The sequence below is a fragment of the Cervus canadensis genome, chromosome 16 (assembly GCF_019320065.1).
Source record: "Cervus canadensis isolate Bull #8, Minnesota chromosome 16, ASM1932006v1, whole genome shotgun sequence".
Taxonomy (NCBI): domain Eukaryota; kingdom Metazoa; phylum Chordata; class Mammalia; order Artiodactyla; family Cervidae; genus Cervus; species Cervus canadensis.
The window spans coordinates 55,820,338-55,833,241 of NC_057401.1; the positions used below are offsets into that span (position 1 = coordinate 55,820,338).

The 12,904-nt window shown below is 40.7% G+C and overlaps 1 protein-coding gene across 1 annotated transcript in view; it reads right to left on the reverse strand.

Moving 5' to 3' along the window:
* DNAH5 (dynein axonemal heavy chain 5) overlaps positions 1 to 12,904 on the reverse strand; it is a 317,085-nt gene that overhangs the window by 61,299 nt on the left and 242,882 nt on the right. The window contains exons 60-64 of the mRNA XM_043489075.1: positions 12,627 to 12,806; positions 8,932 to 9,069; positions 4,630 to 4,765; positions 3,527 to 3,843; positions 1,769 to 1,924 (exon numbers count right to left, since the gene is read on the reverse strand). Of these exons, the coding sequence (XP_043345010.1) occupies positions 1,769 to 1,924; positions 3,527 to 3,843; positions 4,630 to 4,765; positions 8,932 to 9,069; positions 12,627 to 12,806 (927 nt within the window). The remainder of the gene's footprint in view (positions 1 to 1,768; positions 1,925 to 3,526; positions 3,844 to 4,629; positions 4,766 to 8,931; positions 9,070 to 12,626; positions 12,807 to 12,904) is intronic.

Genomic DNA, 12,904 nt, shown 5'->3' on the forward strand with positions numbered 1-12,904 from the left:
TAGGATCTAATATCACTTTAAACCACTGTATACCTAGAGATCATGTGTATACTTAAAAAGAAATGTTCATTAGGCATTCACAGGGCTTCAGGCCACTAGGATGAAAAGAAAGAAGGACTAAAGTAAGAGAGGAAGGAGGAAGGGAGAAAAAGGGAAGGAGGGATGGAAGAAGGGAAGGAGGGAGGAAAGGAAGTTAATTCAATATTTGTTGGTTGTTGTTCAGTCGCTCAGTCATGTCCAACTCTTTGTGACCCCATGGACTACAGCACGCCAGGCCTCCCTGTCCTTCACCATCTCCTGGATCCCGCTCAAACTCATGTCCATTGAGTTAGTGATGCCATCCAACATACATCATCCAACAAAAACAGAATTTGAGGCTTCCCTGATGGCTCAGTGATAAAGAAACCACCTGCCAATGCTGGAGGCACAGGTTGGATCTCTGATCCAGGAAGATCCCACATGCCAAGGAGTAACTAAGTCCATGTGCCACAACCATAGAGCCTGTGCTCTGGAGCCTGAGAACTGCAACTGTGAAGCCCATGAGGCACAACTACTATAGCCTGAGGACCCTAGAGCCTGTGCTCTGCAACAAGAGGAGCCCCTGCAATGAGAAGTCCATGCACCACAACTAAAGAGTAACCCCCACTCACCGCAATGAGACAAAACTAGGAAGCAACGAAGATCCAGTACAGTCAAAAATAAACAAATCAATAAAACTACAAATAAATATTGAATTTATTGCGCTTCCCTGGTGGCTCAGCAATAAAGAATCTGTCCGCCATGCAGGAGCCACTGGTCACGTGGTTCGATCCTTGGGTCGGGAAGATCTCCTGCAGGAGGGCATGGCAACCCACTCCAGTATTCTTGCCTGGAGAATCCCATGGACAGAGGAGCCTGACAGGCTATAGTCCATGGGGTCGCAAAGAGTCAGACAAGACTGAAGTGGCTGAGCACACACGCACATAGAATTTATCACCAAAATTGTTGTGATCACACTGCAGAAGTGAGGATGGATTCCCCACCCAAAATCTGGTTCAGAAGTCAAGATGGAGGATGTCAATCATGTACCAAAAGATATGAAAAAGGTTTATTATTCACATGAGAATTTCTGGAGATTCAGGGTAGGCTGCCAAACAGGTCCAAAGTAAAATCACTTAAGAGAGCAGAGAGAAGCAGGTGTTTTAGGGTTTCACGGAGATTATGGGATGCGACTAGGATGAGGCTTCCCAGATATGGTCATGAACAGGAAGTTGCATGGTTTGGATTTCCCACTGTGACTCAGCTGGTGAAGAATTCGCCTTCAATGTGGGAGACCTCGGTTCAATCCCTGGGTTGGGAAGATCCCCTGGAGAAGAGAAAGGCTACCCACTCCAGTAGTCTGGCCTGGAGAATTCCACAGACTGCATAGATTCCATGGACTGTATAGTCACTGAAAACAGTGACTTTCACTTTCACCAAAGAGAGCAGAGCCACGCTTTCTCATCAGCTTGCCCAGATTTGGGATGGCAGGGGAGGGGCATGATGGAGCTTGAAAGCCGTGCAAAGTCTAACATCAGAATGGAGTCAGGCTTCATGATACAAGTGAAGCAGATGTTCCTAAAAAGGCTACTCTTGATCCCAACTCAGTAAGCACGGAAGAGAAAAGCAAATGCCTCCTGCCCCAGACTTGAATCTGAGTTGATGTTTAATGAGAAACTGTGACCTATGTCACATTGACCTGGCCTCCTGGCAACTGCTCTGCACACTGTCATCTGCAGGTTTAACCCACCTTAAAGGTAGACCCAGTCTTAATGAAGTTTCTCTCCAAAACATTATCCAGGGCTGGATCTAGTTCCTCCCCAACATCTTCGATTAGCAAGGGTCTTCCAAGAGAAAGACTGTCCTCCAGGTGGTTTCTGAAGTACTTGTGATTTAGAGATGTGATCTAGAAACAAGACAATATTGTAAAGTAATTAGCCTCCAACTAATAAAAATAAATGAAAAATAAATAAATAAAGATAAAAATCTTGAAGAATATAGACAAAAAAAATAGAAACAAGATCAAAATGTTGCTCTACAGTTTCCTTTCTTCACCTTAGCAAATCATCATTTCCTTATTTTTATTCACTTAATTGAAGGGGCTTGGGGGTAAAGAATCTGCCTGCAATGCGGGAGACACAGGAGACACAGCTTCAATCCCTGGGTTGAGAAGATCCCCTAGAGAATGAAAGGGCAAGCCACGCCAGCATTCTTGCCTGGAAAATTCCTTGGACAGAAGAGCCTGGTGAGCTACAGTCCATGAGGTGGTAAAGAGTCGGACACAATGAGCTCATGGCACTCAAAGGCACTAAGAGTTGACTTACAATATTGTGTTAGTTTCAGATGCACAGCAAAGTGATTTGGTTGTAAATATTTTTTTCAGACTATTACAAAACATAGAAAAAGTTCCCTGTGCTATACAGCAGGTCCTTGCTGGTTATCTATTTTATATACAGTAGTAGTGTGTTTATGTTAATCCTAACCTAATTTATTCCTCCTCCATCACCTTTCCCCTTTGGTGACCATAAGTTTGTTTTCTATGTCTGTGGCTCTATTTATGTTTTGTATATAAGTTTGTTTATATCATTTTTTAGATTCTACTAATACATATAAGTGACATACTATTTGTTTTTGTCTAGCTTACTTCACTCTGTATGACAATCTCTAGGTCCATCCCTGTTGCTGTGAATGATACTATTTCATTCTTTTGTATGGCTGAGTAATATTCCATTGTACAAATATACTGTTATCTTCTTTATCCATTCCTCCGTCAATGGACATTTAGGTTGCTTCCAGGTCTGGGAGATTGTAAATAGTGCTGCTATGAACAATGGAATGCATGCATCTTTTTGAATTATGGTTTTCTCCAGATATATGCCCAGGAGTGGGACTGTAGGATCAGATGGTAGCTCTATTTTCAGTTTTCTAAAGAATCTACAGAGCATTTGACCGCATCGTTTCCTTTCACTAAGAAGCAGGTGAACACTCTCTGTGACAATACTGCCTTTCCCCCACCACCACATTTGTGACAAATAATCAGGAAATAACTATAAAGTGTCTTTATTTGCGACACACCTAGTGTGACACAGCTCTGCTCTGCTCTGTTTATCAGGGAGAACCTTAGGCCCTAACAGAAGGGAGTCTGACCCCTTTGATGGACAGCATTAGGAGAGATAAACAAGAATCCAAATAATGCAATTTTAGGCATTGCTTATAAATATTAATATCTAAATATTAATAACAAAATTATTTCTAAATATGAAATATTTCTTCTCAGATATTGTTGATCTGGGGCAAATGTGCCCAACTCTTGTGACTCAATGGACTGTAGCCCACCAGGCTCCTCTGTCCATGGGATTCTCCAGGCAAGAATACTGGAGTGGGTTGCCATGCCCTCCTGCAGGGGATCTTTCCAACCCAGAGATAGATCTGGGTCTCCTGCACTGCAGGCAGATTCTTTACATTCTGAGCCACCAGGGAAGCCCATTTATATTCAAACGAAGATTACCTGGAGTTCATTCTGGTTTTCTTTATTTTTAATCCAGATCTTGCCTTGAGTCTGTGGGTCAATTAGCAAAGGATAGCGAGATGCTTTTGTGACAATAATTCCATTCTGAATGGACAGGTCATCATTGGGCAGGCCTTGGAGGTTCCACTCACTAATGGTAGGAGCATCAATCAACATCTCATTGAGGTTTAGATTGTCTCCAAATGGAATTTCCCGGGCTTTCATTTCTTTCTGCCAGTCATTTAACAGCAGATTGCGAAATTCTTGATTAAAGGGACCAGAATAAGATAGAAAAGCTGTAGCCAACAACACATCCCCTAAAACAAAAAACAAAACACCACTAAAACACTTTATGAACAGCTTTGTAATTCTGCAGAATATAAGAAGTGGCAAAAAAAAAAAAAAAGACAATCATTCTTTTGAATTTAATTTCAGAAACCCAATTGTAACCACAAGTTACTGTGTCTTGTGAATAAGCAGTAGTTCAGTTCACTGTGAAAAGAGTCCACATGACCCACAAGTAATAATTGCTGATAGTCAAGCATTGGATTATGTTGATCTTACTGGTTATGAGAGGATGACTTCTGACCTCAGAAAACACAGTCTCCATTCTAAATGACCTTGATCTATATGGTCATCCACTCACAGGAGAATTCAAAAATGACCTGATAATAAGAGTCAGACATGATTGAGCAACTAACACTACATTATCTAATAAGGGTTGCCTAAATGCCAGACCAATATTCATCCTTTTGAAACAGCTGGGCACGCACACACACACAGGAATTTGAAGTAATGGAGTGTTGATGTATATCTTGATTAAAGCTTAAATTTGCTCACTCCCTATCACAGTCAACACATAATCTCATTAACAAAGGGATTTATGTGTGTGTGTTCAGTCACTCAGTCCTGTCCGACTCTTTGCAACCCCACAGACTGTAGCCTGCCAGGATCCTCTGCCCATGGAATTCTCTAGGCAAGAATACTGGAATGGGTTGTCTTCGAGGGGATCTTCCCAACCCAGGGATCAAACCTGAGTCTCCTGCATCGCAGGAGACTTTACCGCTGAGCCACCTAGAAAGCCAATAATGGGATTTACGTACCTACAAGTCTTTTAGTTTGTGCAGCAAACTCTTTACTTTGCTCTGTCCATCTTTCTTTTTCTCCTGCCAAGCCTCCGATCAGTGCAGAAGCAGCCTGCATCTTATGTCTGCACCTCTCTGCATCTTCAAGCAAGGTCTAAACCAGAAGAAAGCCTTATTTCAGAAAAATAGAGCCTGCAGCTCAAAAATATAATTCTAAAATATTATATGTTATCTGCCTTTGTGAGAAATGTGTGCCATTTATTTCACAGGAAGCATTAACTTCCATTTCTATATGTCTGGGTCAGTCCAGCCTGTGTCTTAAGCCCTTCTATGGAACATAGAGAGATTCCTCAGGAAGTGTCCTGAGCCAACAGGCAGACCCTCCCCAGATTTTCATCAACTGAGATAAAGTGAAAATTTGCATCATTGATGATTTTCCTATCAAAAATTACAAATAAAATATAAGCATACATGCTAGTATCACAGAGCACAATAAAATGTAAAGACATGCATAAACCTACTTTAAAATGAGAAATGATGTTTCTCATGTTAAAGTTCTAGCATCACTATTGCTTTGTCTAACTCCGTATCTCCTTTGATTTCAGGTGAAACTCTAGATTTTCTTCAAGTTGTGGAGTTGTGAAGTTCATTCACAAATTCCAGCCACATCAACTCAGCAGGCCCCTACCTGTTGCTCTTGTGTCAATAAGAGACCTCTAACTAGACTTCCATACACTGTTGGGCTTCCCAGGGGGCTCAGTGGTAAAGAGTCTGCCTGCCAAACAGAAGACATGGGTTCAATCCCTGGGTCTGGATGATCCCCTGGAGAAGGAAATGGCACCCCATCTAGTATTCCTGCCTAGGAAATCCTATGGACAGAGGAGCCTGGTGGGCTACAGTCCATGGGGTCACAGAGAGTCGGACACGAGTGAAGTGACTAAAGAGCAACAGCCACACACTGTTGCCACTCAGAGCTTTGTTCTTAAAAACAAATGACTATATGTAATTACAGCTGATTTGCAATGCTGAATGGCAGAAACTAACACAACACTACACAAATTAAAAAAAAAAAATTTAAGGGTAAAAAAAAGCAAATGGTTCAGTTTCTCAATATTGAAGAGACAGCTGTTAATTCTACCTGTAAAAATGTATACTTATGAAACAATAATGGATATGGATAAAGATTTAGCTATATGACAAGTCACTGGGAGTTCATGTAATATTTACAAGTATTGCTGTAATATATATGGCATACACATATGCTAAATGTCTAACAATAGAGAATTATTTACATACATTATGGTATATTGTGCATAAGAATACTCTGAAGCCATTAAAATATAATTATTATGAAAAATAATCATTAGTAAATTGCATTTATAAAGCAGTATGTACTGAATGATCTGTTACAGTTTTTTACATGGATTTAAAATATATGTAAATCAGGCATATGTGTAGATACGAAATGATAAAGAGCAAAATATTTTTAGGCTTTATCGCCAGGGTTACCTATGTGTATTTTCTATAAAGAAACACAAATCGCTTGTGTAATAATAGCATAACACAGTGTTTTTCAGAAACAAGATACTTGTTCCAGTTTGTTCTAGCCTTCTCAGTTTTCCTTCCTGCGAGAGTTAATGCAGAAAGCCCAAAAGCCCAACTCAGAGGCCCAGCCACACCTGGACACCATCCATATCTGTTTGTATCTCCCCAAAAAGAAAGATGTCAGCTGGAAGTATCACACGACATCACTGTTTTCTTGTTGTTGTTTAGTCACTCAGTTGTGTCCAACTGTTTGCAATCCCATGGACTGTAATCCTCCAAGCTCCTCTGTCCATGGGATTCTGTAGGCAAAAATACTGGAGTGGGATGCCATGACCTCCTCCAGGGGATCTTCCAGAATCTGGGATCAAACCCACATCTCCTGCATTAGGCAGGTGGGTTCTTTATCACTGAGCCACCAGAAAAGCCCTTATTTGTATCTGCCTACCTTTAAAACAAACTTTTCATGTGAAAGATATTTTTACTATTAAGTTATCCTCCCTAAATTCCCCATCCCCACTTCTGTGTAGCTGAATATAAACTGGCCAACCTCTCCCCTCCTGGTTGTGGCTTTCTAGAAGCCCAGGCTCCTCTGGGGGATTGGGAAAGGGGGGATGGGAGCAGACAGGAGTGAAAGCGGATTTTCCCTCTGAGCCTGGTTAGGGGAGTGTGCAGAATTCCTCAGCTTCTGTGGGTAGTACTCCTGGCCCTCTCGCTCCCAGCGCCCTAGAATGTGACCAGATCCCTGGGGAAGTGGACCCTCCACAAAGCCCTGCCCTTGCACAAAACAGCAGGACACACACTCCCCCAGGGACTGCACACCTGGGTGAGGAGGTCACCAGTCACGACCAGACTTGAAACCCTCCCCTGCCTCCCTGCAGTCTGTAACCCGGGACTCTCAGGAGCCCCATGGAGCAAGAAGCAACAATACCACGACTAAAGGTCAACTTCATGCCAACATGATGTGGGCAGACCAGCACACAGCCAGATTTCGTTTTCTTAATGAAAAACACATGACATTTGTTGAAATTCAATTTTTTAAGTTAGAGCCATGCCTTTATAGTAACTGTACTTATATGGTCCTTATAATTGCTTACCTAACAAATAGTAGATACTCGAAAACAAAACAGCTTGAGTGAACTAATGCAAAATTGTTAAAACTGAAAGGTAATAAAATGAGGCTGTAAAATATTTTTACTATAGGTAGCAGCCCTTCCCAATGTGAGTGTCCAAATGGTAGAAATTAAAAGGCCTTCCTCATAGTTGTTTCTAAGGTAGACTTTCAAACTGCAAAGTGAATTTTCTCCTGATATTATAAGTGAATTCCATAGACCATAAGTAACAAATCCAAATGATGATACATAATACTTCTCCAAGATTTCTATAAAGCTCTTATTTTGCTTTCAGGAGACTTATCTTTAACAGAGAATACCACACATCTTGCATATTGTACAGCTGATGTTTATCTAAATTCGCTCACTGGGACCCTCCAGAGCAGGAATCTCAATCCAGTTGAGTGACAGCTGAGAAGCAGCAGAGGTTCTAAAATAAATCATCAAGGAAAGCACAGAGAGAATCTAGATCTTGTTTTCCAAATGTAGGCTTTATCGGAGGCAGATAGAGATTTTGTGAGGACAGATGCTTACATAATCTGGGGACCACTTTAAGAAAATCATTAAAGAATTTTTGCAAATACAAAACAGCCAAGTGAACATGTAATGAGCATCAGCAAGGGAAAAGCACTACAAAGTCCTGATGGTGAAGAATTCAGGTCCCTTTCTCCTGGGATCTCCAGGTATTTTATCTGAATAAAATACTCTCCCCATAGAACTCTCCATGGCTCCCAGTAAACTCAGCATTTATGGGGCCTGTGCAAGTGAGGGAAAATAAAGCTTAAGCTACATTAGGTTTATGTTACATCTGCCTTGATTTCCAGAACGAAGGAGGTCCCAGTGGAGCTGGAGTAGGTATAAATCAATGAAAGAGCTTGCTGCTCAGTGGAAAGGAAATATACAAACCTTGATTTTGAAGTGCTAAAGTTGCAAAACATGCAGAGGTTGAGAAGGCTGTGGGTGGTCTCTGTGACTGGGACACAGCCATGTGGTCAGGTTGGTCCAGCAGAGAGGCCCAAGAAGACATCAGAAGATCAAGGTCTAATCCAGCCCGAGGACCTATGATCGATAGCCATTCTCTTGTCCTTTCTGGACCTAAGTTCTTTCCTTATTGTTTTTTTAAATTTCATTTTGTTTTAATTTTTTTGCTGCACCGTGCCGGATCTTAGCTCCCTGACCAGGGATTGAACCCACGCTCCTTGTATTGGAAACACAAAGTCTTAACCACTGGACCGCCAGGGAAGTCCCCTAAGCTCCCTTCTTTGAAATGAGAATAAAATAAAAATATCTACCCTGCCTACCTTGAGAGATTGTTTAAAGGTTAAATGAGGCAAAGTGGGAGGATGTGATTTGATAAACATATCAAAACTGCTGCACAAGATCCTGCTTTCATCACAATTTACAAGAAAACTCAGAACATCCATGTTCCAGCAGTGACTTCTGTTTTGGCTGAATATCCTGACCTCTCACTGAAGTTCCTCAGTGTCTGCTAGAAACAAATTCCAGGGTTTAATGAGGGCGCATGTGCTGTGTGTATATATGTGTGTGTGTGTGTGTATGCATGCACTGTGCATCAATTAAATGAATCCCTGCTGGAAATCAAACCCTTAGAGAAAGGGAGCAGGAAAGGAATGAAGGGCTGACCACAGTGTCAGAGGACAGTGACCTGCTTTTCGGTCATGGCCTTCTCATACTCAGCCTGCACCACATCCAGCTCGGCTTGCTTGTCATCCAGCTCGGCCTGGGCCTTCTGCAGATCCTGCATGGCCATCACGTAGCGGTTCTCCTGCACCACCAGGTTGGCCTGCATAGGACACACACAGCGTGAAGGGCCAGGCAGCAACCCAGACGTCCAGCACATCAGATCTGAGAACTCAGGGAAGTCCACGCTACACCTTTTCTTTGTTCTTTGGGAGCCTTCTCAAATTACATCATCAAGGCCAAGTCTTCATGTGAACTTGACATGTTTGTAAGCAGATGATTATAAATCATTAAGAGAAAGTCAGCAAACTTTTTCATAAAATTCCAGATAGTAAATATTTTTGGCTTTGGGGGCCAAGAGGCAAAATCAAGACTTTTGTTTAAGTACTTAATTTAAAATTCTACAAGTTGTACAAATATAGGTGGTAGGTTAGATTTGGCCTGCAGATCATAGTTTGCCAGTCCCTAAATTCGAACACTGTAATAGTAAATGCATAAAGGAAAATTGCAGATTATTTTAATATTGAGTTGTAGGGGAAAAGTTGAATATTTAGAACCATCTGCCAAGGTGAGCTCATCACTGTTAATGAAGATGTTAAAATAAGACAAAGAATGAAACATAATTAATCACTGAATATAAAGATCTAGGTTTTTGTGGGTAGAGATGGACTTGACGGTATTCCTGTAATTCTCATATGTTACTTGCTTTCAAGCAAAGAATTGATACTTGAGCTGTGACCAAATTTAAAAAAAATTGTTTTAAGGAAGTTAAATTAGACTCAAAAGACATAATCAAAAGCAATATTGGGGGGAAAAAAGCAATATTGGAAAAAGGCGATGTAGAAAATAGTCTGTGCTTACAGTAATTTAAATTCTTTTGAAAAAAATTTGAAATCAAAATTCTCTCTTTTAAGTTTTTAAAATGGTAAAACTGACTTTGATGGGGAAACCCACTACCAGCATCATATTATTTCTGAGGGGTTCCAGAAGAAAAGATTATCTTAAAAATATTTTTTTGAGATAAGTTATTTTCTTATCTGATAACCCCAGGTTCCCAAATTTTGGCAGAATAAATAATTCTTTAAAGGAATATCTAGTTCCATGACTAGAACCAATGACAGCAGAAGCATGGCTTAAAAATTATAGTTTACAGATGTTCTGACTCTTGGAATATTTTTCGTCTCTGCTCTAAGAAGAATCTGTTGCCATGACTTAAACAAAGGGGAACAGCAAGGCCACTCTGTCAACTTACTATAAAGTCACCCACTAATGTCAAACTATCACAGTCCCCCAAATTTCGGATATTTTCAAGGACTTTCCTCAGAAAAAAAAATAATAATCTTTTTAATGAAGTACTCAAAAGATACTAATCCAAGGGTATAAGAATCTTTCAAATCCAACTGCTCCCATTAGGAGCTGTAGGACTCTACTAAGATTACTTAAACTCTATGAGCCTCAGTTTCTCCATTAAGATTTTGAAAAACTACCTGCTATGATTTATGTGAGCGTGTTGTGTGTGTATTAAATACGGTAACATGTAAAAACCCAAGTCTGGGACCTGGTCTATAATAAGAATTTAATAGATAATAATATATTAATATCACCTTTTTAAAGATTTTTTTGATATGGGCCATTTTTAAAGTCTTTGTTGAATTTGTTGCAACATGGCTTCTATTTTCTGTTTTGGTTTTCTGGCATCTAGGCATGTGGGATCTCTGCTCCCTGAGCAGGGATCGAACCCACACTCCTGCATTGGAAGGCGAAGCCTTAACCACTGGATCACCAGGGAAGTCCCTCCATAAATAATAGTGTTATTATCTGTGTTTAATATTTAAGGCTCTACTGTTGCAATGTTCTGTTTATGTGAACTCATATTTATTAATTTTCACAGAGTTTCTAAGGAGAAATCTCATTAGAATGAAACTGAATAGAATTTAAATTGCAATTCTTGTCATCAATATTTGTTTAAGTTTATCCACTATGAGAAGCCACTTGGCCTGTCTAGAGGAATTGTAAGATGAAAGAAGAGTCCCTCAGTGTCTCCTTCACTAACGAGTGGTGAAGAGGTCCCCACTGGAGTCAAAGGAGTGTCCTCAACCTCTCTTCACTTGGGAAACGAGAGAAACCCCTTCAGAAATCAATGAAGTTAGACCCTTTGGTCTGTATTTCTTAATATACTGAGCAGAGCTGCCCAATGAGACTACATTTTCTTTGTCTTCTACTTCTCTCTATGCAATGAACATGTAGGATCTATGTAACTATGTTTATTTTTATGACAATGGCAATTAGGAGGGACCTGACAAGCTAACGACTTCCAGATGCTGGATGCTACTAAGAGCACAGGGGGGCACCCCCAGAACAGGCTTCTCAGAAGAGAAGCATAGGTTCCAGGTACAACTAGAAGGTTCCCCCTCCTTTGTTCTCTTCACGTCCTACTGTAGGACTTACGTTGCCCTGGGACTGGATGGAGCCTGAATTGTACCAAATGTAATGGAGATGTTGTTCGTGCATAAGCCTTGTTTAGAATGTCCATTATTTTGTACTGATTTCAACTCATTTTATTTTAAGTAATTACAACAAAATAAAAACTCCCCCTTGTGAATTCAACTGTAATTCTCTTGGAGACACTTACAGATGCTTACCCACTGCAAAAATTTGCAAAGGATGCCCTATACTTTTCACTGGATTCAGTGGTTCAGTCAGTATCAAAATAGCCAACTGGAGTCTTCAATGGTCCTGAATCCATAATACCTGACAGCATGATACCTTCAGCTATTTTCTCTAAAAATCTCTAAGCCAAATGAATCTCTTCTGTTTTAAGTTGCCCTAAGGCCCCCAGGGACTCCCCACTGACTAAATGCTCCAGGTATGGTAATAATGAGAAAATAAAATGGAACTTGAAACTCTCTCCCTATCTTCTTTTTATTCTTGATTATTTTTAGCATGATTATTAAGTTTCTCATGTACTTTGTAAGTATAAGAGGATTTTAGTTGATGGTTGAAAGAGATCAGACTTATATGAAAACAAAATAATCAACCAAACCATTAGGTGTGATTTTTGAGGCATTAATATTTCATTCTCAAAACATGTACTTGCCTCTCCATCTGCTAAAGACTGTCACTGAGTGATGCAGAGATGTGGACCAATAAAGCTGAGAAATTCAATAACTCAAAGAGAAACAGTGGCATAGTGTCAGCCTACATTAAATCAAGGATGCTAGTCAGTCTCTTTCCTGAGGGTCAAAGGGAGAGGGAATACTAAGTCACCTCTGAAGCCAAGTTCAGCCACCAGTGACTGTGTCCACCCCGCCTCATTCATAGGACTCCCTGGCAAGAGCTCTTGGACATTATTGGTGGGTCCTATGCTATAGTTTTCTGTGTTTCTTTTTCTCAAGTTAACATTGTGGGGGGAAAAATGTCCAGCAGCCCACAGAGGACTTAGTATCCTTGTAGAGTCCAAGCTGAAGGCCCATACAATTCCAATGGCAGGAGGATTACAGAGAAGAAAGAGACATCCTATGCTTGGCCAGTCCAGCACCAGCTCTTCCCATAGACAAGACTAGTAACACCTGGGACTCCTTTTCTGCAGGAAAGACAAGCCCTGTTGACCCAGAGACTCCCTGCTGGCACACATCCTGAAGCCCCACCAAGGAGGCTTACCTTCAGAGGCAACACCTCTCTGTTTATAGAAAAGAAGGAAGCCATGGCCTTGGTCCAGGAACAAAGACCCGCTACATTCCCACATACTCGTTTAGCAGTTTCGATGTTGTAGTCTGCCATTTCGAAGTAAGGATTCAAAAATTCTATCACTTCTTCATTGATTGTGTCTTTTGGGAATTGCTGTGGAAGAATGGAGTGAAATAAAGTTAAAATGCCTTTGTCCATTAAGTCATAATCACATTATGCTCATGATACAACTGAAACAAATGGTTATTTCA